The sequence below is a fragment of the Gorilla gorilla genome, chromosome 16 (genome assembly GCF_029281585.2).
Source record: "Gorilla gorilla gorilla isolate KB3781 chromosome 16, NHGRI_mGorGor1-v2.1_pri, whole genome shotgun sequence".
NCBI lineage: Eukaryota > Metazoa > Chordata > Mammalia > Primates > Hominidae > Gorilla > Gorilla gorilla.
In genome coordinates this window covers 97,574,297-97,599,627 of record NC_073240.2, presented here as the reverse complement: position 1 = coordinate 97,599,627, position 25,331 = coordinate 97,574,297, and the positions used below count along the sequence as shown (strand labels likewise).

Here is a 25,331-nt window from a genome sequence, read left to right as displayed (position 1 = left end):
TGTAATTCCAACATTTTGGGAGGCCAAGGCAGGAGGACTGAGCACCGAAGTTTGAGACCAACCTGGACAACATAGTGAGATCCCATCTCAACAAAAAATTAAAAATTAACTGGGTGTGATGACAAGCACCTATATTTCCAGCTACTTGGGAGGATGAGCTGGGAGGATCACTTGGGCCCAGGAAGTCAAGGGTACAATGAGCTATAATTATGCCACTGCATTCCAGTCTGGGCAGTGGAGCAAGACCCTGTCCAAAAAAAAGAAAAGAAAAGAAAGAAAGAGAAGGAAGGAAGGAAGGAAGGAAGGAAAGAAAGAAAGAAAGAAAGAAAGAAAGAAAGAAAGAGAAAAGAAAGGAAGGAAGGAAGGAAGAAAAATTAGTCATTTTTTTAAGACAAAATTAGTCATTTTTTAAAAGAAATTTTAGACATGGGGTCTCACTATGTTGCCCAGGCTGGACTTGAACTCCCGGTTCAAATGATCCTCCCACCTCAGCCTCCTGAGTAACTGGGACTACAGGCGAATGCCATGGTACCCAGGTAATCCATTTTTGATAGACTTGCCACCTAGTGCAGGATTGCCAATTGACCAAAAGCTAGATTTCCCAACTTTTGCATTTTTGTCATTCACTCTCATCTGAATCTCTTGTAACAGGCCTCAGGAGTCATATTTTAGTATTGATAATAAGAGAGCTTGATTCTGTCCTTGTCACTGGAGTCCTATAACCCTCAAATTTGGCCTGTCTTTGAGTCATCTGTTGGTGACTGGATGATATTTGTACAGTACCTCGTCTGTCTGGATACAAAGACACAAGCCAGTATCTCTGAAATGATTATCAAGGCTAACATGGTCTTTTCAACTCAAAGCAAACAAAAGCTATAAATTTCTTTACCGAAAATGTTTACTGCTCCCTACAGCTATGAACAGCATTAAACATAATGCTCAAAAATGTATTCTATTTCACTTGTGAAGTCCTTTGCAATTTGAATTCTAAAAAGAGAAATCACAAGAGAGATAAAGTGGTGAGGAGAATTTTTTTAATGAAGAATATATTTAGAAAAGAAGAATGAGAAGATATCTTGCCACTGAGACAGTGGGAATTTGAAATTACTCCAAGCCAGGGAGCCAATAGAGTGTCTAAAACATAAGGTAGAATTCAGAGGGAGCTGATCGTGTTTTGATCTCATGTAATGCTTTTCTTCATGCTTGTTTCCAACATCTAATTGGTGTCTACCTTGGAAAATGTTAACTAATGCAGAGCCATGGTGAAAAGAAGAGCATCAGAACTTCTTGGATGAATTCCTCTACCTACGTAGATCTTGACCTTTCCCTGGGACAGTAACCATAAGATCCTAACTATTAAGAACCCAGGTTGGCTGGGCACAGTGGCTCACACCTATAATCCCAGCACTCTGGGAGGCTGAGGAAGGTGGATCATGAGGTCAAGAGATCAAGACCATCCTGGCCAACATGGTGAAACCCCGTCTCTACTAAAAATACAAAAACTAGCTGCTCATGGTGATGCGTGCCTGTAGTCCCAGCTACTCAGGAGGCTGAGGCAAGAGAATCGCTGGAACCCAGGAGGCAGATGTTGCAGTGAGCCGAGATCACACCACTGCACTACAGCCTGGCAACTCTGTCTCAGAAAAAAAAAAAAAAGAACCCAGGTCATTGCCATTCCCTAAGTTATCTAAACTTTATATGGAAGTCATGGGGCAAAGAAAGAGTAGAGTGGTGAAATCATGTGTCACTGCAGCCTGCAACTCCCCAGGTTCGGGTGATTCTCTCACCTCAGCCACCTGAGTAGCTGGGACTACACATGCATGCCACCATGCCCTGTTAATTTTCTATTTTTTTATAGGTGGCATTTCATCATGTTGCCCAGGCTGATCTCGAACTCCTGGGCTCAAGCAGTCCTCCCACCTTGGCCTCCCAAAGTGTTGGGATTACAGGCATGAGCCACCTTGCCAGGCCAGATATTGTCTTCTTAATCCACTCTTTAGTCTAACTAAGAAAATATCTTGACTAATGCTCAGACTATACATAAAATGACAAATAACAACTACAACAAGAAAACATACACATAAAGATTACATTACGTTTCAGTCCTGTGAGATTCTGTCATGGCTCTGAAGGGTAGAACGACCAATATAAAGAGAATGATTGAGACTTTACTATCACTCTGAGAAGTGACTAAAGCAACAAATGTGACAGCATTGATTTAAAGCCTCTTGGCCGGTGATTTTCACATTGGGTGCTCTTGAGTTTCTTGGAGGTGACTGTCCAAGGTCAACGGAGAGTACACAGTTTAACATCTGCATTCAGGCCCTTCAGTTCTGCCAGGCTGGTCCCGCCATAAATAAGAGCCAGTTGGACAATAGCTACTTTATGCAATCCCAATTAAAAACCCCAAATGCAAACATAAAAAGATATTCAGATGCTCCAGCTATCATTAACACAAATTAAAAACCAATATTCTTAAACTTGCATCATGCATTCATTCATAATATACGGAGCTCTTGTGTGACTGGCACTATTCCAGGGGCTGGGAACATAAGTGAATCAGCCGTACTCCCAGCCTCCAAGGAGCTTCCAGCCCAGAGGGACAGAGAGACCCGTAGGGAACTAACCAAAACAGCATGTTTTATCTGTTCTGATAGGCACAAGCACTGAGGAGGAAGCCAAAGGTACCAATACTTCTGGCATTTGTTCGAAGTTAGGAATACATTCTGGCAGGATTTTTTTTTTTTTTTTTTTTGGCCATAGTTCTCCATGTACTAATCTCTGTTATTTCCACAACCTTGTCTACTTTTATGTGCCCTTCTCTCTGCCTTAAGCCTTCAGGTAAATGTCCAGGACACAAGGAGCTGAATTTACTCACTGTAAATGGAAATGTAAATTTGACATAAAGAAACTCTATCTTCTTGGAAACCATTTCAAATCCACTTCTCTCTTTATTCCCCATGAAACATGACAGAGATAAGACACACCCTAATGAAGAACTGTGTGACAGAACCGACAGGATGGCTCACGCCTGTAATCCCAACACTTTGGGAGGCCTAGGTGGGAGGATCGCTTGAGGCCAGGAGTTCAAGACCAGCCTGGGCAACATAGTAAGACATGGTCTCTAACAACAACAACAAAAAAATTAAATTAGCCAGCATGATGGTGTGTGCCTGTAGTCCCATCTACTGGGGAAGCCGAGGCTGTCCAGGGATCTCTTGAGCCCAGGGGTTTGAGACTACAGTGAGCTATGGTCATGCCACTGCACTCCATCCTGAGCAACAGAGTGAGAACCTATGGTGGTGGTGGTGGGGCGGGGGGACCTACAAAGAACAATGTGAGAAACCTATAGCTTATTTACACAAATCCCAATATCTTTGATCATCCCCCCAAGAGAAATAAGAACATGGTCTGGGCCGGGCGTGGTGGCTCACGACTGTTATCCCAGCACTTTGGGAGACTGATGCTGTGGATCACCAGAGGTCAGGAGTTCAAGACCAGCCTGGCCAACGTGATGAAACCACGTCTCTACGAAAAATACAAAAATTCGCTTGGCGTCGTGGCAGGTGCCTATAATTCCAGCTACATCGGAGGCTGAAATAGGAGAATGACTTGAACCTGGGAGGCAGAGGTTGCAGTGAACCAAGATCATGCCACTGCACTCCAGCCTGGGCCACAAAGAGTGAAACTCCATCTCAAAAAACAAAACAAAACAAAACAAAAGAACGTGGTCTGACCTCCTCCACCTTTGCTTTGTGCTTCCCTCCAGTGGAATTGCCATTTGTCTGTTGTCTCGCCCTTGCTCTGCTCCTACTTCACCCATCTTCTGAGATCCAAGTCAAAATCATCTGCACGGTGAAGTCTTTCCCAGGCAGTTATTCAAGGCAGGACAGATCACGCTCTCAAACTTCCAAAGCTCTTTGTACTAATTACCAGGGTGTATTATATTAAATCATATCGGCTTTCTTTCCTCTCCCTCACTGACCTAAAAACTCCTTGAGGGCAGGGACTGTGATTTTCAATCTTTTTATCCACAAGTGCCTGCTACCATGCTGGCCACATCTTGCCTGCTTAATAAGTGGATGTTAAATAAATGCACAAATGAGAACGTTTCCATTTGTGTAGGAGAAGAATTATTCTTTTCACCCACTAGATTCCTGCATTCTCCATGCTACACGTTCGGACTCATGGCCCCACCCACATTTCCACCTCCTCCAAATTTCCCATGACCCACTTCCCAAACCAGGAAGGTCTAAATCTGGAATAGGCCTGTGGCATAACCAGGTAGACACAGCTGATCTTGACTTTGAATATTTCCCTAGGACAGGCTGACCTAGGCTGACCATCTCCAGATGGTCACACACTTGAATGGCCAGATGAGTAACACACACTTGAATGGTTTATTTTTACAAGCTGAAGATTTGAATGCTATCTCTCACTCTGTTGCTTTGAATCAACAAAATAATAATTAACTAGGTACAATGATTTCTGCTTCACAGTGGCCTTAGGAATATTAGATGCGTAGTCTCATGGAGAGCTAACTTTTGTTTGCATCCAGCCACCAAATTTGAATCTGAGTCACCAGTTTACTTTGTTTCGAATTTTCCCTTCAGTTTGGCTGAACATATACTTTCAGGCGGCTTCCAGTACTCTACTGACCAAAACAAAGAAAGCTGGAGTTGTCTCAACTTTGTGAACCAAGCTTCAAAATTCTGGTTTGCATCAATAGACTCTGTTAGAACCAGCCTGAGCCAGCTACCCAGGGAACAAGGCGTTGACTCCTTGGCATCCTGGCATCCATGTAGGTCCCAGTCATCAAGGATCCTCTCCCAGCAAGGCCGGTATGAGCAGTAGCATACCTGTGAGGAGCAGGCAAAAATCCTTCTCACAGAGGAGAAAAGGACCCCAAACAGGCAGCAAAACAGTTAATTCAGGCAGCCTTCTGAACATTTGTGAAAACCTATGCATGTGGCATTACATCTGAGACAGAAAAAGCATTTGAATCTTTTAAGGCAGTGAAAATTTTGAAGACAGAGTTATGGAATGAAGAGTTGAGGCAATTTGGGGTGGGAGAGGGAATACAACTATCTTCACGTTCCTTGCCCTTCAATCCACCTAATCCCCACCAAAATAATGTATTTTTGAAATAAGAAATGTCTTTGCATATAGCCTTCCCATAGACTTGATTGAAATGTAAAACTTTGTGATATAGATTTTTTTTTTTTGAGACAGAGACTCTATCATCCAGGCTGGAGTGCAGTGGCGTGATGTCAGCTCACTGCAACCTCTGCCTCCCAGGTTCAAGCGATTCTCATGCCTCAGCCTCCCGAGTAGCTGTGACTACAGATGCACACCACTACACCTGGCTAATTTTTGTATTTTTAATAGATATGGGGTTTTGTCATGTTGGCCAGGCTGGTCTCAAACTCCTGACCTCAGGTGATCTACCCGGCTCAGCCTCCCAAAGTGCTGGGCTTACAGGTGTGAGCCACTGTGGCTGGCCTGTGATATGGATTTTATGAGCAGATGGTTTTGATTCAAACCTCGTCTCTGCCACTGATTAGCTGTGTATGACTATGGGCATGTGAGTTGAGTTTCCTGTGCTTCAGTGTCCACATCTGTAAAATGGGGATAATACAACTAATTGTGTCATAAGTAGTTGCTAGAGTTAAATTATATGACAAATAAATGAAGGAGGAGCCTGCCTGGATCACACAGCTAAAAGGTTCTTCAGATAAGAGGTAATACTTGATGCTATAGGTTTTAATATGAGAAGTGATAGGTTACAGATATAATAATTGGCCTGATGTGGTTCACTTGTTTCCAGTTGTTTTCCTGGCCCTACATGGCTAATATCAGAATAGCCATGGGCTTTGTTATTTGAATGAATATATATATATACACATATATACATATACACACACACACACACCCTAAGACACACCGTATTTACACACACTCATAGGGTATTTTATATATGTGTGTGTGTGTGTGTGTTTGTGATGTATAGATAGTATAAAGATACAGCTATATACAGTTCAGTCTGGGACCAGAGCTGGCGGCGGCCAGAAGGCCTAGCGCTGTTCCATTCAGGCTTGGCCTGTTCCTAGCTGGCTGGGCTTGGTCAGGGCTCTTAACCTCACTGAGCCTCAGTTACCCCAGCAGCAAAAAGCTGACTATAGTAGAGGCTGGGACAACTCTCCTGGGATGAGCTCTGCTCTGCCCCAGAGAGAATCTGCATTTAGACATCCAAATGATCCGATTTATCTCCTGAGTCCTGTCTGGGACCACAGCTGGTGGCCAGAAGGGCCAGCCCTGTTCCATCTAGGCCTAGCCTGTTCCTAGCTGCCTAGGCTTGGTTGGACAGGGCTCTTAAATTCGCTAAGCCTCAGTTTCCCCAGTAGCAAAAAGTTGACTATAGTAGTATTTCTGTCTTGTCGGCGTTGTTAGGCTGTAAAAGAGATAAGGCACATAAGCAGCTTAGCTTTGAGCAGGGCTCCTGACTTATGTCAGCTCTCCTTTCTATTATTCTTCCTATCTTTTCCAAAAGAACTTTTGTAGCTGTTGACAATCAACTTTGTTGGCAAACATTAGGACTAGGCTAAATTCGCTCCAGAGGAAAGTCTAGAGATGGGAAGGTCAAAAATGGAAAGGCTTTGATTCTGTCAGGACTGGGGGAGCAGAGATGAGCAGCCAGGATAGATGGAGCAGTGCAGTGAGGTGGGAGCCGGAACTGCTGAGCACAAGCCCAGCCTTGGCCGAGGTTCCGGTTGACGCAGTTCTCAGGTCAGCCAGGTCACCGCAGCCTTGCTATTGACCCAATGCGAGCTTGAGGCTTGGTCCTTGAGTCCTTAACGCACTAGGAAGCATTTTCTCCCTCTAGTGCCTGCTAGTGCTCGCCACATTTCAAAGAGGCAGCTGCCAGCCTGTCTCACCTCTCAGACATCAACGTGCAAATCAAAGACTCTGGGGCTCCCCGCAGAGAAAACCGAGTCCAGATGCATTTGGGTGGGACCCGCTTTTTCCCTGCCCACAGGTGAGCCTTAAAGCAATCTACCTCCAACACGGCCTCAAGGCCTCCCTATCAAGCCAGAGCTTTGCTTTCTTGAATTCTTGCAGTTATTATCGCCCTCTCCAACTCCACCTCCAACCTGTTCCACTCTGCAGGAAGCCACGGAAGGACCAGACAGCGGGGAATCCTCCCACACCCCATCTTCCGGCACACAGGAAAGGAACAGAACTTTGTTTTGCAGAAAAGTAGATGTAGGTGTAAGTGTCTGGGAGTGGGCCCCGGGGATTGCAACACGCCCTCCAGCTCTCAGGACCCAAGAGCAGTGCTTCAGTTGCCCGACGCCTCCAAGAGCAATGGGCTTTTCGGTTGCAAAAACAACCTTATGTCTAGCAAACCCTAAAGGAAGCTGAAGAATCCCCTAGGAAAAGGGATCAATTGGAGTAATATTGGAGTGTGATGGATGCCAACCCCTCCCCAACCATCTTCCACCCTTCTTACCGGCGCCGACGCCCTGGGGCACACACACACTATAGGTGAATCCCAAACAGCTGTAAGGTTTCCCGACCCTGCCGCTGAGGGCCAGGCCCCACGCGGTTTCCTCCTCTCCAGGACTGTTTTCTCCTTCTCCGTCCCCTCCCCACACCCCCGGCCTGCCCTTATATTGCAATCTCAACTCCCCTGGACAGTACTTTTGAGACACACTTATTTCTACCACGCACCTTGCGGGTCGCTGGGGGTCCAGCGTGGGCGTGGAAGTCTCTGCCTTCTCCGCCAGACCTGCGTGGGCAAGACTGAGCATCCCCAAGTCCATGGAGTACCCTCTGGGCCCAGTGCGCTCTTCTCAGCAGCACTCTGGACACCCTCCCAGCACTGGTGAGGTGCATTCTAACCTCTTAATTTTATTTCCTTTGAAGGTTTCTTTTTCTTTCTTTTTTTTTTTTTTTTGAGACGGAGTTTCACTCTTGTCTCCCAGGCTGGAGGGCAATGGGGTGTTCTCGGCTCACTGCAACCTCCGCCTCTCAGGTTCAAGCGATTCTCCTGCCTCAGCCTCCAGAGAAGCTGCGATTACAGGCGCCCACCACCACGCCTGGCTAATTTTTTTATATTTTTAGTAGAGATGGGGTTTCACCATGTTGGCCAGGCTGGTCTCGAACTCCTGACCTCAGGTGATGCGCCCGCCTCGGCCTCCCAAAGTGCTGGGATTACAGGCATGAGCCACCGCACCCGGCCTCCTTCGCAGCCCTTTTAAGCTAGCCGTGGGGACCCGATTTGGGGCGGCGGTGTGGGAAGACCGTCTTCCCTCCGCCATCCAGCCACTTCTTTCACCCTGTTGCGCCCCTGGAGACCGCACCCAAAGCAGTGCTGAAATTCGGGAGCCCGTGGCTGTCCTGGGGAGCGTCAGAGTCTACGGTTTGCTCTCTGTGCCTGTGGAGCTCTGTGCAGACCAAGAAGGGCCTACGAGGGGCGAGGAGTAGCAAAGAAAAGGATTGGGCCCTCTTGTCCAAACGAGAACCCTGCTGAGGGATAGAGCAGAGCAGACAACGGGTGAGAGAAGTGAACAAAGGTTTGGCAGGCCAAGGAAAGAGGCCAGAGGCTGTGTCTGAAAAACCGAGGTGGCGGATCCTGCAGTTCCAGGTTCTTCCCCCGCTCGCAGAGCGGGAAACCGGGGCTGGGGAGATGGATCCCAGCGGGACTGGGCGCCTGGGGCGGGGCGGGGAGCACAGGACTGAGCGTCTCACTCAGCAAGGAGCCCCAACGTCGGGCTCCTAGCTCCGGGCCAGGAAGCTTTCCCAGTTCCTTAACGCGAGTATGTTTCCGGAGAGGTCTTGCCAAGGCTGGGCAAAGGGGGTGGGGAAGGACGGCGGGCAGCTTCCCAGCGTCCAAATCAACGGAGAGAGGGAGGGCAGAGCCCTTGGTCGCGCGCAGTTTACTCCCGACCACGTATTGATTTTCTACGTCTCTGCAATTTCAGGTCCTACCCTGTCCCTTATTCACGTTCAGCTTCGGGTTCTGGCCCACTAAGGGTCCCCAGTACCCCTAGGCAAGCCCAGGGACACCGAACGCCCGGAACGAATTCACCTGAAAGCAGGCTTCTCGAGCCCCACCCGAGGACCCACCTAGCCCTGTGTCCCCATCCCCTTGGGGCAGCTCTATCTAGCAGGCAACCAGTGACTCCAGGAGGAGCTTAGGCAGCTGCTGGCCAGGAACGCAACTTTTTTTTGAAACGCATTGCTGTCCCCTTGCAAGGTGTTATTACAGCAATTCAATTACAGTAAATGGCGCTCATCGTCCTCGCAGCTGGAAAGTCGGTAACTAACTGTGACCGAGCGGTGTAAAAGAATCCGGCTAGACAAACACTACTGTTATTTTTCCCCTTCCTTCTGAATTTTCTCCTTTCCGTCTTCTCTCCGTATTAATTGTGGCTCTACCACAGGTTAATTAACTCCAAAGAGCTTAGTCTATCTGGACAGAAACACACTGAGAAATTGGCAAGAGATCCTAAAAAATGGAACGTGGGCGTCAAAAAGATTGCCCGAAGTTCCTCGCGTTCCCTTCCGTGGCTAAAGTCCTTGCCTTCAAGGAACTCAGCTTCAGTCCTCTGTGGCAAAGACTCCTGGGGGTGTGGTCATCCAGGCTTAGATCCGAGCTTAGACCATGAAGCCTCCTATGGGGAGTGGTGCCCACTAAATCCCACTTGGCGTGGTCTGCAGGCATCCAAGGAAAGGTCAAGTCTGCTCCTGATGTGTTTCCACTCCTAGTTCATTGGCGATACCTCGCCACTTGTGTTATAGCACGAGCATTTCATGCTAAACTTTAAATAGCATTCCATGAAATTAATATCAACCAAAGGGGAAAAAAAGGCAAGATGGGGGTTGGGGAGGTGGCGGCTGGCTTTCCAGGGTGGCGGTAAATCGTGACTGTACTCCACATGTTAAAATCCGGAGGGAGAGCTGGAGGAAGGGGAGAATCCCTCACCAGTCAGCCTCTGCAATCATTTAAATAAAGGTAAAATTAACATTCGCTCCTTTGAAGTTAGAGTGAAGATGGCTTAAAAGAGGATTTTATTTAGTGGGTGTCATATCAAAACGAGAAGAAAGGCGATGCCTCGCCTGGAGATTTTAGTTTCATAATGTTTTTTAAAACATTATTTTAGAAAAGGCCAAAATGGCAACTCAGGTGTCCCATTGCGTTCTCACGGTCCCCTAGGGCTGTGGACCTCTCCCTACAGGCACGGAATGCTCAGTTTTCTCACGCTGGGGGTAGAACAGCCAGAAGATGCCTCCGCAGGTTCCTTTCTCCCAACTCTACATTTGACTAGGACCCGGAGTGTGTTTGTGTCTGACTGCTGGAGGGGGCAGGACCCAGGGCACTGCACTTGGGACCTGGCCTGGGCCACGGCTGCCCAGCATCTAGCCCCCCCTTGGCGGTCCACCTGCGCCTGGCGCGTTTCTTGATACAAGTGGCGCCCCCCACAACCAGCGTGTCGGGTCAGGAGGGGTAGAGCAGATGAGAAGAAGGTTGCACTCGGGGTGTCCCGACTCGGGGCCAGCCAGACAGGAGCGAGCTGGGGCCCAGCCCTTGATACAGCTCCTGACGGCCCCGGGGCAGAGTGTGCGGCGACCGCCCTGCACAGGAGCGAGCTAGGGCCCAGCCCTTGCTACGGCTCCTGACGGCCCCGGAGCAGTGTGCGGCGACCGCCCTGCCCCAGGCGCACCGGAGAGCTCTAGCCCTTGCGCAGCCAAAATGGTTAGGGTTGTTTTCGGCTTTGTTTGCTTTTAAATCTATAGGCGCCGTTTCATTTCAAGCTCTGCTCAGCCTCTGACCTCCTGTTCGCAATTCTCCTCTGGACCCTGACTTTTTTGGAGGGGGGCGGGTTAAAGTGAGAATGGGATGGAGAGAGAAATGTTACTCGCCTGTCCTTGGGTCCCAGGGCTGGCGATGGCAGGAAAAGAGGACCCATCACTATAACCGGAGGTCGCCGGCCGCCTGTGATCTGGGGTTGCCGCCCTCGTCCCCCGCCCCCCGGAGTTCCTACGTAAAAGTTTCAGAAAACACATCCCGCACAGGTCCCTAACCGGGTCCAAGTTGCCTGGGTCTCGCCGCCCTTCCTGGCTGGAGAAAAACCCTGTTTTGTGAGCAAAGTAGACGGCCCTCAAGACCGCTTCTTGTAGTGTTTTTACGGAGGCTCCCGCCAGCTCTGCATTCTCACGAAGGGTTATCCCAAGACCTCCCACATCCACCAGAGGAGACCTGAATCCTTCTCCGGCCTAGTTCAGGGGACATCCCGGGCACGCAGCACGCCCGCGGTGGCGTGCATCCCAGCGAACCCTAGCCAGGCTGCGCGGCCTCCCTGCTGGGGCCAGTTCGCGGCTCAGGCTCCGAGGCGGCACTGTCCCTACTCGGCCGAGGGTCCCCTCCTACCTCTCCCCGCTCCCTTGCGGTCATCCTGTCGCCCGTTTTTCTCTTCTAGTGCTTCTCCTGGACACCAGGACGGGCCCCACCGTATTTACTGCACAAAACCCCACTTTTAAAGCCCGGTTAGGGGCCTCCGTCCTTTGTAGGAGACTTAGAAAAAGCGAAATTGAGCGCCCCGTGGGTGGCCCTTCTACGAAGAGAAGACTCTCCTTCGTTTGCGTCTCTGCTCAAGTGCTTTAAAGTTACACTAAGGACCTGCTCTCTATTCCTTTACTGTGGAAGGAGTGGGGTGGGGGCGGGGGCAGGGGGAATGGAGAAGCCGATCTGAGGATAGTAGCTTCTCTGTAGACACTGGCTGCTCTCCTCCAAAGCTCCAGGGTGGGAATTTCTCCACCAGAATTGCAATGAGGGTGTCTGGGAGGCTTCTGAATGTAGGACTTCAGAGGCACTCACATTCCATTTCACCTCCCCAGCCCTCATCCTGGAGTCACCAAACTCAGGCTGCCAGGGCCAAGTTGTCCTCCCTGGCTTGGCATACCAGAGCTGTTCGTCTGGGACCTGTTCAGCCCGCCAAGCAGTTTTTGGGGTTCTGCCTCTGCCTCCAAGTCCTGGTGTTTGTGGTGGCTGCCCCAGCCTTGCAGAAGTGGGAGGAGTAAAAGCTTTGAGCTTATAAATCCACTTAAAGCAACTATTACACTTTTCCCTTTCTGACCATGTGTGAAACAACATATTAACAACTTGAGTCTATAATTCAGGAAACTGGAGATATTTTTTATACAGGTCTCTTGTTTCTCCACTGTGGGGACCCTCCTCAGCAGAGATCTCCTAATATATGCAGTTAAGGAGAGGTTTCAGGAATCCAACATCTGTTCATGTTGGTTTGAAAGTTAATGAAACTCGACTGTAATTCAGATTATTTCCAAAAGTATCTTGTTCATTTGTCTGAAGCAGTCAGGTAAAAATTACAACCTGCAAACTGATGCTAAATTGGTCCTTTTCCTGCTCACCCTAAAGTTGGCCAAACCAATAGCAAATAATTTTAGATGATTCACGTTTTGGCATAATTGCCATCACATCCTGTTCCCAAGGTGTTCTCCAGTTGGTCCACTGCCTGTCTAGCCAGCTCCTCCTCATCTACTCAGCCTGGTTCCATTCTAGAGTTCCTTAGTTTGATTTGGTCTCATAGAATGCCCGTCCCCAGGTCCTCTTATTTCCCACCCCACCCCACCCCCACCACCACCAGATCAATCACAGAGACAATTGATTTTGTTGTGTCCTGTTCAAACCAGAAAGTGCTGACATCTTGGGCAGTGGGCAATAACTCTCATGGAATATCAGACAAACAGACCAATGTCCGGATTTAGGGATTAAAGTTGTGTGTGCACACATATATGTTGAAGTGCATATGCATGTAATCATGTTCATACACCTGACTGTGTATACAAATGATAGTGTTGAGAAATTGAGACAAATTTTCAATGTAATGCCAGAGTATAAACTGAGTGAGAAATCATATTAGGCTGGATAAATGAAGAGGTGAATCACACCTAAATGTCTAGGAGTAGATCATATTAATTACGAAATTCGAGACTCTTTTGAGCATCCTATGCTTGCTAGAAATGAACCATCTTTTTTTTTCTCTTTTATTGAAAATAAGACCCTAAATTCCTTTTGACTGAAAGGAAGTTATCAGACAAGATGCAATTTTCTCTTTCTTTTCTGACAACTCTGTCATCCAAAGGATCACAGCCATGTCAGGGTGTCTGTCTTAGAAAGAAAAAAGAGAGAGAGAGAGAGAGAGAGAGAGAGAGCTAGTGAGAGAAGCCCTGATGCCCGTGGCCATCTTTGCATCAAAATTTTCCAGACCTCTATTTTTGATTGTGATCCCACTGATCTGAGTTTGAAATGCGAACGCAGTGAAGCCCCTAAGCCTTCAATCGTGTGAAATTTTCAAAAGATCTCTAGAAGCAATCTCAGGCTGCCTGACCCCTGACAGGCACCGATCTCTTTATTCCTCTCTCTGCCAGCACTTCATTTGTCGGAATATCTTTCAGATTTGCACCTCCAGATGACAAACCTGAGTGTTTATTATGTGTACATGAATCGGAAATCTTCAAGCCCGGACAAAAGCACCATTTTAAACATAATATTTAATTTCCCAGCCTAAGTGTCTGCTTCTTTATTTGCTTTTCATTAGCTTAAATATTTTTTCCAAGTCTCCCCATGCGTCACTTTGATATTTAGATGATTCTCTCTTCTAATCATCATTTCCCCCTTGAAAAATCCCCTGTTGCCCGCGACTGCTGGGCTCACACGGCAACGTCACCGTGCGGCCGTTGGCGAGGACTCAGCTCGACGCACAGCAGTTCAGGGAGCGCGGGGTGGGGGGCGCGTCTCCAGACAAGGTAAGGGCCGGTGGGGTGCCAAAGAAAGACTTGCTTTTTAAGCCAGAGGCCAGGGCTGGGCCCAAGGCAGTGAAGACTTTCCCATCTCACTCCACCCTTCTCCTTCAGGCCTTTTTAATTCCCCATATTACTTTTGAAAAAAAAAACAAAAACCCTCAGGTGTCTTGAGGAAGTGCTGGGGGCAGTTTTAGCTGACTCGAGTGTGCTCAGCTGCTGGCCCTCTGAGCGTGGGCGCCAGGTTTAGCCATTCCACCCGAAACAGTCAGACTCATTCCTGTCTCGGGACTTGTTTTTCCGCCTGCCTTTCTGTGGGTACCTAAATCCTGGGAGCTTGAGGGCACTAGAGGGAAAGGGGATGGGGGACGCTTCTTGAAAGAGGGCTGCTTTGTGAAAATGCCCCATGCCAAATAATTCCAGGGACAAGCCTTTGGGGTCGAGATGCCGCCCACCCCTCCCCCAACCTCAGCCCCAGATCGGGGCTTTAGAGCCCAGCCCAGCACCCAGGTGGACTGAGTTGAGACAGGGACGAGCTCCAGCTCTGCAGAACCCAGGGGTGACTCGCCACTCTCAAGCACAGTCCCAGGTCGAGAGGTGGTGGGCTGAAGCCTGAACCCCCCTCCCTGTGTGTTTGGATGGGCCGTGTTGCTATGATTAACTTATTAAACCCCCTGATAATTATTTTAATTTGACTCGAAAAAATACTTTGGGCGGCGTTGTGATGTGTTTGTATTTATCCATCCCCCCTATAAAACCTGTGTTAAAACAAATGTTACTTTTCTCTCTCTGTACATAGACCCTCCCTTTTTGAAATAGACCGCAGGGACTGCCATTAGATCGAATGGCAAGTCTTTATGGAAAGTGTTTTGCATAATTACATACCAAAGCCAGAACAGTCACCTCCACATTTTATGGGTCACAAACCATCAACAATTGCCACATTATTGTCCACGAAACCTTAGTCCCTTCATTGATGGAGCGAACTCCACTGCCTAATCTAGAACGGGAGAGGATGGAAATTTCTTCTAATAAGAACCTGAGAAGATTATGTCCCCACTGACAACGTGTTTACATATAGTTATAAAGTTCAGAGGACCGACCGGGAGAGGAAAGGAAATCGGACTAGGCCTGATTAAGAACCGCGCATCGGTCTAATATAGATAGCGCATCAAAAGCAGCGGCTGAATGCCTCTCCCCTTTTCAGATCCGACCCCTTTTCTACCTTTGTGATGCAGTAATTAAGATATTCTTATTTAGACAGACAGCTTCTCTGGTAACTGAATTATATTAGCTCCTTTGATGTCAAACTTTTGACAGTTATCACACCAGCACTGGGCAATTTAGCACAAATGCCCTCCAAAAAAAAAAAAAGATAGAAAACCCCCATCGGCTTTGAAGAAATCTAATAAGTGTGATCCTTATCACCAAATGATTTAAATCGCCGCCGACAGACCGCCTAGCTATAAATTACATTCGGTTGTACATAATGAAGCCGAATTTGGGTTTTAGCTCATTGAGGAAGCATTGGTGGAAAGTGGGGCCGGAGCCCCACACTTACAGCTCCCCCATTCCAGACACCCAGAACTGCTGCCCAGTGCGACAGAAAAACCCCACAGTCTACCGGGTCAGGGCAGGGATGGGGCAGAGGTGGGGGCAGGTGCGGGCAGAGCCCACCGCCCTTGCCCCAGCTCCGGAGAGTCCGGTAGGACTAGCCACCTACTCCTGGGATGAGCCGTCGCTGTTGCTTTCCGAGCTTGGTCGCCAAATTTGGGATTTGCCAGATGGCAGGATTATCTTCGCGTCTGTTATGTGTGTGTTGAGGGGGAGCGGGGGTGGAGAGCGAAGACAGGGAAGTCCAGAGACCGCGCTGGTTTCTTTGAAATACACGCATGTTCCCTCTTTGCCCACTCCCGGGCTGCCGCCGCCGGGACCCTTACCGGAGTTCCTGGCACCTCGGAGCGGCCCCACGGCAGGCAGCAGGCGGAGCCTCTGCCACCCCTGCCCTTCGGTGCCGGCCCCCTGCCCGCATCTCTAGACCTGGGGCCCTGTGCCCAGATGCGAGGAGCTGGGGTTTGGGAGTGCGAATGTGAGAACTTCCCCCAGAGGAGAAAGGGGGGAGGTATGAGAGTTGGAAGGGAAGGGGGCAAAGAGGGCGGGTTAGGAAGGATGGGGCTGTGACAGTGGCACCTGGAAGGCATTGTCCTAACGAGCGACACCTGTCAATCTCCGCTCCGGGGTCCCGGGGCCGGGGGCGGGGAGGCCGCGGGTCTCTGTGGTGATGTCATCTCAGAGTCCTTTCCCGGCTAAGGGCGGGAAGGCTGGGAGGGGCGCGGAGCTAGGAGAAGGATGGGGGAGGAAAAGAGAAAATAAACAGAAGTCGCTCTCACTCGCCACATCCTCGGTTCGCAATTTACAGGGAAATCAATAATCCAACTTTAATGTTATTTCTAATCTTGATTGATCGTCTTGCCTTTTCACTGGGGATGGAGAAATAGGGTTGCTGCATCTCATCCCACAACCCACACAATCGTTGGGGAAGTCTTGTTGCCCCAAAGCTCTAAGTGACCGACTCTTCTAGACCCCACTCCCCTCTTTCCCTGGCGGTTGTTCCGAGCTTTAGGATTAAAGAGGAAACACTTGGAGATGAGTTTTGAAAGTCTTCCGATATTGCAGGGGGCAAGGAGGGGAGTTAATTAACGCTGGGCTTGCTCAGCGAGTGGCAGAGGGGGACTCGGCGTGGGTGGGCGGGCCAGGTCGAACGCTGGGGAGCGCAGTGCGGGAGGCTTGTGAGCCCGAAGCCCCTGCTTGGAGGCCCAGGCTGGGGGGAGGTGGTCTGCGGTGGCCTGGGCCGGGGGTGCGGGGCGGGGGTGTTGCTGAGGTACCCCAGGGAGTCCCCCAATGGTCCTAGAGAGATTCTGATCTCCCACCTACTGAGTCCCCACCCCCACCCCACAGTGCGCTACCGAACTCTCCCTCTTTCTATTCTTTTCGGTGGAGCTAATTAGCAGCCTGCCAGCGGCCTGATTTATGGAAACGTTCGGGCGGGCGGAGACCCGCCGCTAGCCTAGCCAGGCTGCCTCGGGGCGGAGTGGAGGAGGAGTCTCGACCGGCCCCCTCCGTTGAGTTTCCCTTCTCGGGGTCGGAAAATGGAAGTTGCCGGTCCCCTACCGCCGTCACCCGCGCCGGTCTAGGAGACCCCCACGCCCTAGCTGCCCCAGCCTGGGGGGCGGGAAGCCCTGGCGCTAGCGGAGCGGACAGAGTTCGGTGGCCACACAGCCTGCTGCGGACACCCGAGGCCGCCAGGTTCCAGCTCCAGCTAACTCCGAGGGCGGGCTGGACGCCGATAGAGCTCGAGCCTCCTATGCCCGAGCTGGGCGCCTAGCTTCCGGCGTCCAGGTCCCCAGAGAGGGGAAATTAGACCTGCAAGGGGAGGGGTGCTGCCTGAGATCGGCTTCACCTCTCCGCACCCCTCCAAGGCCGCAGAGAGTCACTAGGCCAGGGTGGGGCCCAATGGAGCCACCGGCCCTGCTGGCCCGGGAGTAGCTGGCTAGCGCCTGGGGAGGGCGTGGTTCTCTCCACTTTCCCTCCCGTGCACTTTCTCCAGGGGCGCATCCTCAGAGGGCTCCTCTGAGTCAGAGTCTTCAACCAAGAGTTGGAATTTCTCCGAGGCGAGTGCAGGTCACAGGCCATTTCTGGAGCCACCCGGCGGGGCATTTGCCCGAACACCCGGCACAGTCTCCTCGCCAACTTCGGGCTGCTTTGGATAGTCAAGGGGGAGAGGGGTCGAGGAGTATTCCCTCTTTGCCATTTGACCCCAGAAATGAGGATGGAGAGCAAGCGGAGCGAAGGAGCCGGGGAAGAAAGTGCAGCAGGACCTGTTGCTGGAGCTCAAGCAGCCTCGCCTCGGAGAGAATGTTGGACACCTTGATTTCTCCAGGGAGCACCAGTGCTCTCCCCACCTCGGGGAGTCTTGGGGGAAACAGACTAGCAGAGGCAGAGGGCCAGAGGCCCGGGGAACTCTTCCCCGGCTTAGGCTTGGAGTGCAGGCAGGGACAGAGTGGGGTGAAGTCACTGTGAAAAGGATAGCGTCCCTAAGCCCGGCTAAGACTGAAATTGCAATCGTAGGGAACTGAGATCTCCAAAAGAATGTGGAAGGTTTACTTTAAAACACCCAACCAGTTCATTTTTCTCAGAAGGCATTCTGGATGCCCTGACGGGGGCATGCCGGGATGGGACCCTTCTCCCCTCCCCACAAGAACTTCAGACACCTGCTCTATCCTGCCTTCAGCCCCCAGGCCCCCAGGACCGCAGGACCCCTCCTTCCTGGGTTTCCCTCACAGAAGAGAGTCATTTAATGTTATAGTTAACTCAGCCCCAGCCCAACCCACCCACCCCTGGAGAAATTTAGTCTCCTCATCTTCCTCACCCTGCTGCCACCATTTCAAAAGGTTTAGTAGAGTCAGGGCGTCATGCAGGCCCTGGGCTTTCCCCAACCGGATGGAAGAAGGAAGTAGACGCCCTCAACCACCTGGGGAGCTGGGCTGGGCGCCGATCTATATTTTGGGGTTCAGCCCCATGGGTGGCAGCCTCTCTGAATTCCTAACTGTGCTAAGGGCTGGGGTCACCTGCCCAGATACGTTGCATAGCCCAAACCCATGACAAAAGTCTGAGTGGAAATGGAGCCCTCCTTCCCCCACACATGAAAATGTCACCTTTTGGCAGTGCGGCCCCCAATCCTGCATGTTACCTGAGGGTCACACTGCAGGCGCAGGGCTTCACTGGGTCCTGCCTCCTGGAAGGTGCTCGCAGACCAACTCCAGGGTCGACAGCCGGCAAAGCAAATGCTGGCGGTTAGGTGCTCAAATAACATTCTTCATTCCTCTTTTTCCAAGTTGATTTATAGTAATCGACAGGTTAAAGCCTCATCTGACTTCATTACTTTTAAAAGCTGTCTATTTCACAACTGTCACTTTTCATCACTTAGCTCAAATAAATACTTGAAGAAATGAATTGGAAGAGACTTTCAGATCATGTTTATAATTCTTGGTCGCCGCGTTAACATTCCTAATGACCTGACCCTCTGAGTTTCTGCAGACTTCTAAATTGGGCCGAAAATTCCTCCTTATATACTAGAAAACTTCAAGGAAGGTGAGGTGGCCGGAAATGCGACTCAAGGGAGAAGTGCAGCGGCTGCATGTGGAAGGCAGGGTGTTGTCGCAGCAAAGCATCCCAGCAGCTGCGAGGGCCCAGGCCCGAGACCCAGGGCCACAGAGAGGGGGACAGCTCACGGGTCAGGGGATTCCCATGGAACCAGCTGCTGACAGGAGGGCCCCAGCCTAGCAGCCGCGCCGCCCGCCCGCGTTCCTCGGGTCCCGCCGACCAGGCTGCAAAACCACGAGAAAATTCATGCCAGAAGGAAACGCTGTTCATTGGGACTATTACTATTATTCTATCACTGTTTCAAAAATGATTTTAAAGGGCCCCCACGACCGCAGATTAGGAGTGGCAGAGTGAGAGCCATTTTCTCCCAGTCATCTTTGACTCAGAGCTTGTGAGACACCCAGAAAGAGCAGAAGCATGGAAACGAAATCGTACGCACTGAAGTCCGTTCAATAAATTGAAATAGTTTCTCCAATTTTGCTACCATTTGCCCAAGCCTTCTAGTATTACCAGCCGGTGGTAATACTTTCACTTTCTCTCTCTCTCCCTCTCTCTCTCTCTTTCAAGCTCTCTGTCTCTCTCTCTCTCTCTCTCTCTCACACACACACACACACACACACACAACCAGCTCTAAGAAATAGGAGGAAGAATACAGAAAAAAAATAAGCGAAAAGAGAGGTAAGAAAAAAAAAACCCCACAGAAAATAAAAGGAAAAGGAAGGGAAGAAAAAGGAAATGAGAGAAAAGAAGAAAGCAAAGGAAAACCCAAAAACTATATATCTTTTCTTTTTTAGTTTGGGGGACAACGATAGAACACATATTTTCCTTATTTTTTTCCTTTGAAAAAGAACAACAACAAAAAAACCCTAAGCTGCGTCTCTGAGCTTGTGGTGGATTGGGCGCTTGCTCGGTGTGCCTGGGCCGAGGCTGACTCCAGCGCGCCGTTCCCCGAGCCTGGGGACTTGCAGCCCCAGCCTCCGCCCCGCCCTGGAATTTCGAAGATTTCCCCCGAGCGGCGGCGCGCGGAGTGTGCTCCGGGACTCGCCATCACAGCGCTCCCCGCCGCCGCCAGCCTTCCCCAGTCGTGGCCTCAGGCCTTCGCCCACCCTGCGGACCGCTCGGCCTAGGTGGGTCTGAGCGCTCCCGATTTTCCGCTCAGAGGCTTTAGGAACCCCGAGTCAACATTGCTCGGTGGCCGCTGCCTCGCTGCGTGGACGCGGCGGCGGATGCGCTCGGTGGCGAAAACCCGGGCGCGCTGCCGTACCTTGGAGCGCCACCTCGCTGCAGAAACTGGAATGACGCCGCCAAGCCTCCCAGCCTGCGGCAGCCTAATTGTACGTCACCCGGACTTTTTCCGTAATCGAAACCCTTAGAGAAGCCGCAACGCACAGGTCTTCTGACGGGTTAAAAACCATTATCTGTGACCGACAGATCCCACAGTGGCTGCATTGGGATGAAGGGAAAATAACAGAAGAAGGAGAAAAATATATAGGCACAATTTCACCAAGTCTAAAGTAGTCGCTCAAGCTGGGGAGCTGCTTTCCTAGAAAGGAGAAAATAAATGAGACATGGTCTTTAGGAAGCCACTAGTTCGGGCCGCCGTGTATTTCGGGCCATTCAACTGCGGCCAATGCAGATGTCTCCCATGAGGTGGTGCCTATAAAGTCATCCCTTCCTAATTATGATTTCCACCAAAATTCATTTATTCTGGTCAGTCCAGCATTAGAGGGGTTCTGCAGTGCCAGTCTCCAGCCTACTGGGACACTGTACCCACAGCTTTTGGCTTTGCTGACTAAATAACCACAAAATATAGCCCCCAACATGTACACCTATCCGCCGGTGAAAGTAGCAACTGGGAAGAACTGCAAATTACACAGCCTCTCTTTCCAAGGTGCAACTGGGCATTTGACACTATTTTATCCAGTTGATAACTTAACAGGTTTGCCGCAATCTTATATCCACACGACCATAAAATATACAGAAAATTTAACCCACTTATATGGTGAGCCTTTGCTTCAATTTGTCTTCAAAGTGCACCATCCCAGAGATGGGTGTTATAAGTTAAAACAAATGTTACATGCCAAACATGGTTTTAAAAATACAGCATCTCTATCATGGTCCAGTGAGGATTTGTGTGGTTTCTTTGTTTTGAAGGGAGGTACAGAACCTTTATTTAATGTAGTTTTTATTACAAATTTCAAATCCTTTTTTTAAAAGGAGCTCTGTGGATCCTACAAACAATGGGAGCTGAACTGGGGACTATAGGGTGGAGATAGAGTTTATTTGGTGTTCTATAAGCCCCTGTATTTCCCTGCCTGAGCAATCCCAACATAGAGATCGCTTCTTGAAACTCCGCAGTCCCCTGAGTTAGCGGGGTGAGCCCCCAAAGGGCAGGCAGGGGATAGAGTGACTGCCCCTTCTCCCTGTAACCAGGGCTCCTCCTTGCTGATTAGGAGCTCTCAGATCTTGCTCAGAAATTACACGGCTGCGCCAGGAAAATAGCCAGGTTGGCTTTCTGGCTGGTTTGTCTCTTCTCCATCAGGCTAGGAAAGATTCCTGTGAGACCACACAGGAGAAAGGCCCCAATTTCCTAGCAGGACTTCAATGAGCATCCCTAGTAACTGCCAGCTAAGGAGGGGTGGCCCGGGCCCTGGGGGTCTTGAGGCCTAGGCATGGGGGTGGGGGTGGGGGTTGGTGCTAACATGGGGAGAAGGCAGCTGATGAGAGATAATGGGAGCTCAGAGGGAATTCCCAAGAGGGTCCTGGAGCCCACTGAGGGCCAGCAGTGAGGAACTAGGACAAAAACCGAGGCGAGGAAGGCATAGAAAATGACAGGTGTGAATCTGCATGCCTACAGTTTGGAAAAGGAGTTCTAAACTGGAAAAGGTTGTGTGTGTCTCTCTCTTTCTGTCTCTCTCTCTCTTCCCCCCCTCCACCCCCTTCTTCTCTCCCTTCATTTCTCTCTTCTCCACCCCTTCCTCTTCTCACATTCAGGTTTTCTGGGGTTTTTTTCGCCCAATAATGCCTGGAGATGAAAAATGATTTTTGTTGCTATTACACTTCCTACCGCAAGATGCAGTGCAAGGCGGCTGAGTTTGTATTACAACTATGTCACAATGTTTCACTGATGCAAAACATGTAGCCAGAGGGTGTTGCTAATGACTCCTGGATTAGAGTGAGATTGAGACTGGGAGAAAAAGAAAAAGAGAGAACAAGAGACAGAGGAAGGGAGGAGAGAGAAGAATGTCATTAGAGAACGAGGAAAATCACTGTATAATCAGCTCTAATAATCTAATCAGGATATTTTCAGATTTCAAGGTTCTCTCCATGCTTAAGAGTGTGAGCTAGAGAGAGACCATTATCCTTTTAAACACCACAAAGGTTTTTTTGCATGTTAATAACTATTAATTATGTTTACAGCCAGTTAAGTGAAGAACTCTCCTTTGGAAAGAAACTTCGGAAAACGCTTAATAGCAGATTAAAGCCTTTTCCTGGAGCCGAGGTCGCTTGGAGGGAGGTGGGGGCCGGGTAATCACCCAAGGGTGTGTGGAGCCCGAGGCGGCTAGCAGAGGCTCAACGCCCCCGCCAGTGGTCGTGCACACAAATGTGCAAACGCCTGTGACGGGCTGCTGGGGCCCAGGGTGCCCCGTCGGACCCGTGGCGGAACTCCTAGGCGCAGCCAGCCGCCCGGGCTCGGCTTCCGCTCGGTCTTGGCAAAAATGTCCCTCCGGGCTCCGAACTCCCCGGCGCCCTCCCCCGAGACCAGCTCTATTTAGGGAAGCGGGAGGTTTCGCGGTTCCTACCGTGGCCCAGGCCGGTCCCACCGCCCAGCAGTCCGCTTCTGCCCCCCGGGGCACAGCAAGGAGGGCGTTCCCTCGGGGCTGCGGCCCTTTGAACCCGGGGAGCCCTCGGCTCTCGCCAGGACTCGCGGAGCTCGCTCGGGGCCCGGCTGCGGAGCCGAGTGTGGGTGGCGGGTGGGGTTGAAGGCGAGTGGGGGAGGCAGGAGGGGATGGAGGGGCGGGGGCGGGAGCCGGGCGTTAAGCCTGGAAGCTTGGCTGTTTACCCAAACGATTTTCCTTTCAGACCCGAGACGCCAATGAGACAAGATCAAACTCCCCTTCTCGTAGTGCGTGTGTGGGGTGTGTGTGTGTGTGTGTGTGTGTGTGTGTGTGTGTCCTCTTCCAGGAGGGGTTTTGTGAATGGGGGCTCCAGGACATCTGCTGCGAGGGACCAGAGGCCAGCCCGGGCACAGCGCCTCCTCCCGGGGACTGGGAGAAGCCGGTCGGAGGGCGCGAGGTCCGAGCGCACCGAAGGGCGCGGCGCCCCAGACACAGTGGTCCGCTGGGAGAGAAGCGAACAACAGGAACACAGGCCACGGAGAGCCAGGGGCCGCGTCCCCAAAGGCCCAGCCAGAAGACACATGGTCGTGTGCAGGAGGGGGAGGGGGAGAATAATATGAATCACATCCTTCTTCTAGTCCCTTAATTTCCGATCCCTCCAAAGCCACTGGTTTCTTCCCGACTCCCTCGCTCGAGATCTATTAGCTGCAAATTAGGCCAAGGTTTTGGCGATTACGGTGCAATTCAGACCGAGTGACACGCGCCGCCTGGCCTGCGCCTGGGTCTCTCTCTTCGCACTGCAAAATGGTTAGAAACGAAGAGAGGATGGGTAGCCTATATGATAAGGATGGGTAGCCTATATTGATAACACATTGGTCATTTTAAAAAGGACCCCGGCCGAAGAATATCCATCAGCCTGGGGGATCTGGGGAAGAGGGAAGAGGAGACGAGCAGGCTGAAGTCTGAGCTACTGCACAGCAGGTGACAATAGTCCTGGGCACTACTCCTGCAGCCGCTCTGGGGACGAACCGGGACTAAAATCTCGTTTAAACAACAACAACAACAGTATTAATATCATTGATAGTAAAAAGAATCAGAAGGCAGCATATTTATTTATTAAGATCATAAATGATTAAAATCTGGTTACATGAACATTGTATGTATAGTTAATGGCACTACGTCCCACAACTCACTGCTCACCGAAGGCCGATTAAAGGCTTAACTAAAGAATTCTTTCTGGAAGACAAAGGTGTCATTGCGGTGCTCTGACTCAGCCTCTATTGCTTCTTCTGCGTCAGCCTGCCCCTAGGTGCCCCCCGCTCTTCCCACACATGCATCCCTTACTGAACGATTCTCTCTTTTTTAACTGAGCAACCACCATCTCCCTGTCCAGAATATTCTTATTTAACCAGAATTCTCCTCTTCCGGTGCTGACATGGATGGGGCATATTAGGGACCTGCTAACCCTTCTTCAGGCCTCTGTGTCTCCTGCTCAGGTGTCCCAGGCCTGGAAAACACCCCGAGGGGGGGACTCTAGGGGCCTGGCTTTCTCCCGCATGTCAAGGGTGGAGGGCTGCAGCTCCAGGGCTCAGAGGGAGCAGAGGCAGCTGATGGGCCTCTGGGTATGAGTGGCGGTGCTTAAGGACCTAGCTAGGCACGTTGTTGGCCTGGAATAAATGTGTGTGAGAGGGGAGATGCTCATGGAGGAAACCGGATGTGCCTAAAAATGATTGACACCGCCAATCTAACATTTATTAAGCGCTTACTATGTGCCGGTCACTGCGTCCACATCTCTGGGGCCTCCAAGCCTGAGGACAAACCACTGTGGCCAAGGGTGGGCCTCTGAACCGGGTGGCTGGGCCAGGGCAGGCAGACAGCCAGATAGGTGTCCTTGTGTGGCTGAGGTCAAGGTTTCCGCTTCCCCTTTCGTCCCAGGGTGGAATCCAGGAGCCAGACCAAGGCCTCCTCCCCACCTGCCCGCGGTCGTCCCCTGACAACCAGTCCGTCCAGTGTTGCCACGAGCTGTGCGGACTTCCAGGCCAGAGGGGAGGTCAACAGGTTCTAGCCACGTTCGCTCTTCTTCGCGCTGAAGTCCTTAAACGAACGTAGACTGGGCCGAGAGGGCCGCGGAGGCCAGGCTCGGGCAGATGGGGAGCGCTCAGTGCGCCGAGGCCAAGCCCACAGCCAGGCCAGGAGCCCTGCGTCCTGTGCCTCCTCCCGCTCGGGTCGCGGCAACGCTGCACCAGGCGAGGTGCGCCTCCCTCGCGGTGCCAGAGGGCGCTTGACTGACTCCCGGGCTTCAGCAGCCGAGAGGGCGGCCCCGGGCTTTCGCGGCCTGGTGCGCACCCAGGGCAGGGGCCAGGCGCGGCACTCAGGCCGCTCTCCACGCCCCACCCACCCCGGGGTGTTCTAGCCTCCAGCTCCAGGCCGCCAGAATGGGAGTTTTGCTCCATTCTCTGACTCTTCCTCCCATCCCCCTGACGCTGGAGGCTGAGACTCGCT

The 25,331-nt window shown here is 51.0% G+C and overlaps 1 protein-coding gene across 1 annotated transcript; it reads right to left on the bottom strand.

Moving 5' to 3' along the window:
* Positions 1-3,737: 3,737 nt before the first annotated feature.
* Positions 3,738-23,412, bottom strand: LOC134757274 (uncharacterized). Its single transcript, XM_063698746.1, has 3 exons — positions 23,222-23,412; positions 22,794-23,045; positions 3,738-4,859 (listed from the first exon to the last, which is right to left on the bottom strand). Exons 1-3 carry the CDS (start codon positions 23,410-23,412, stop codon positions 4,736-4,738), a joined length of 567 nt encoding a protein of 188 aa, XP_063554816.1. The 3' UTR covers positions 3,738-4,735.
* Between the last annotated feature and the right edge of the window lie 1,919 nt (positions 23,413-25,331).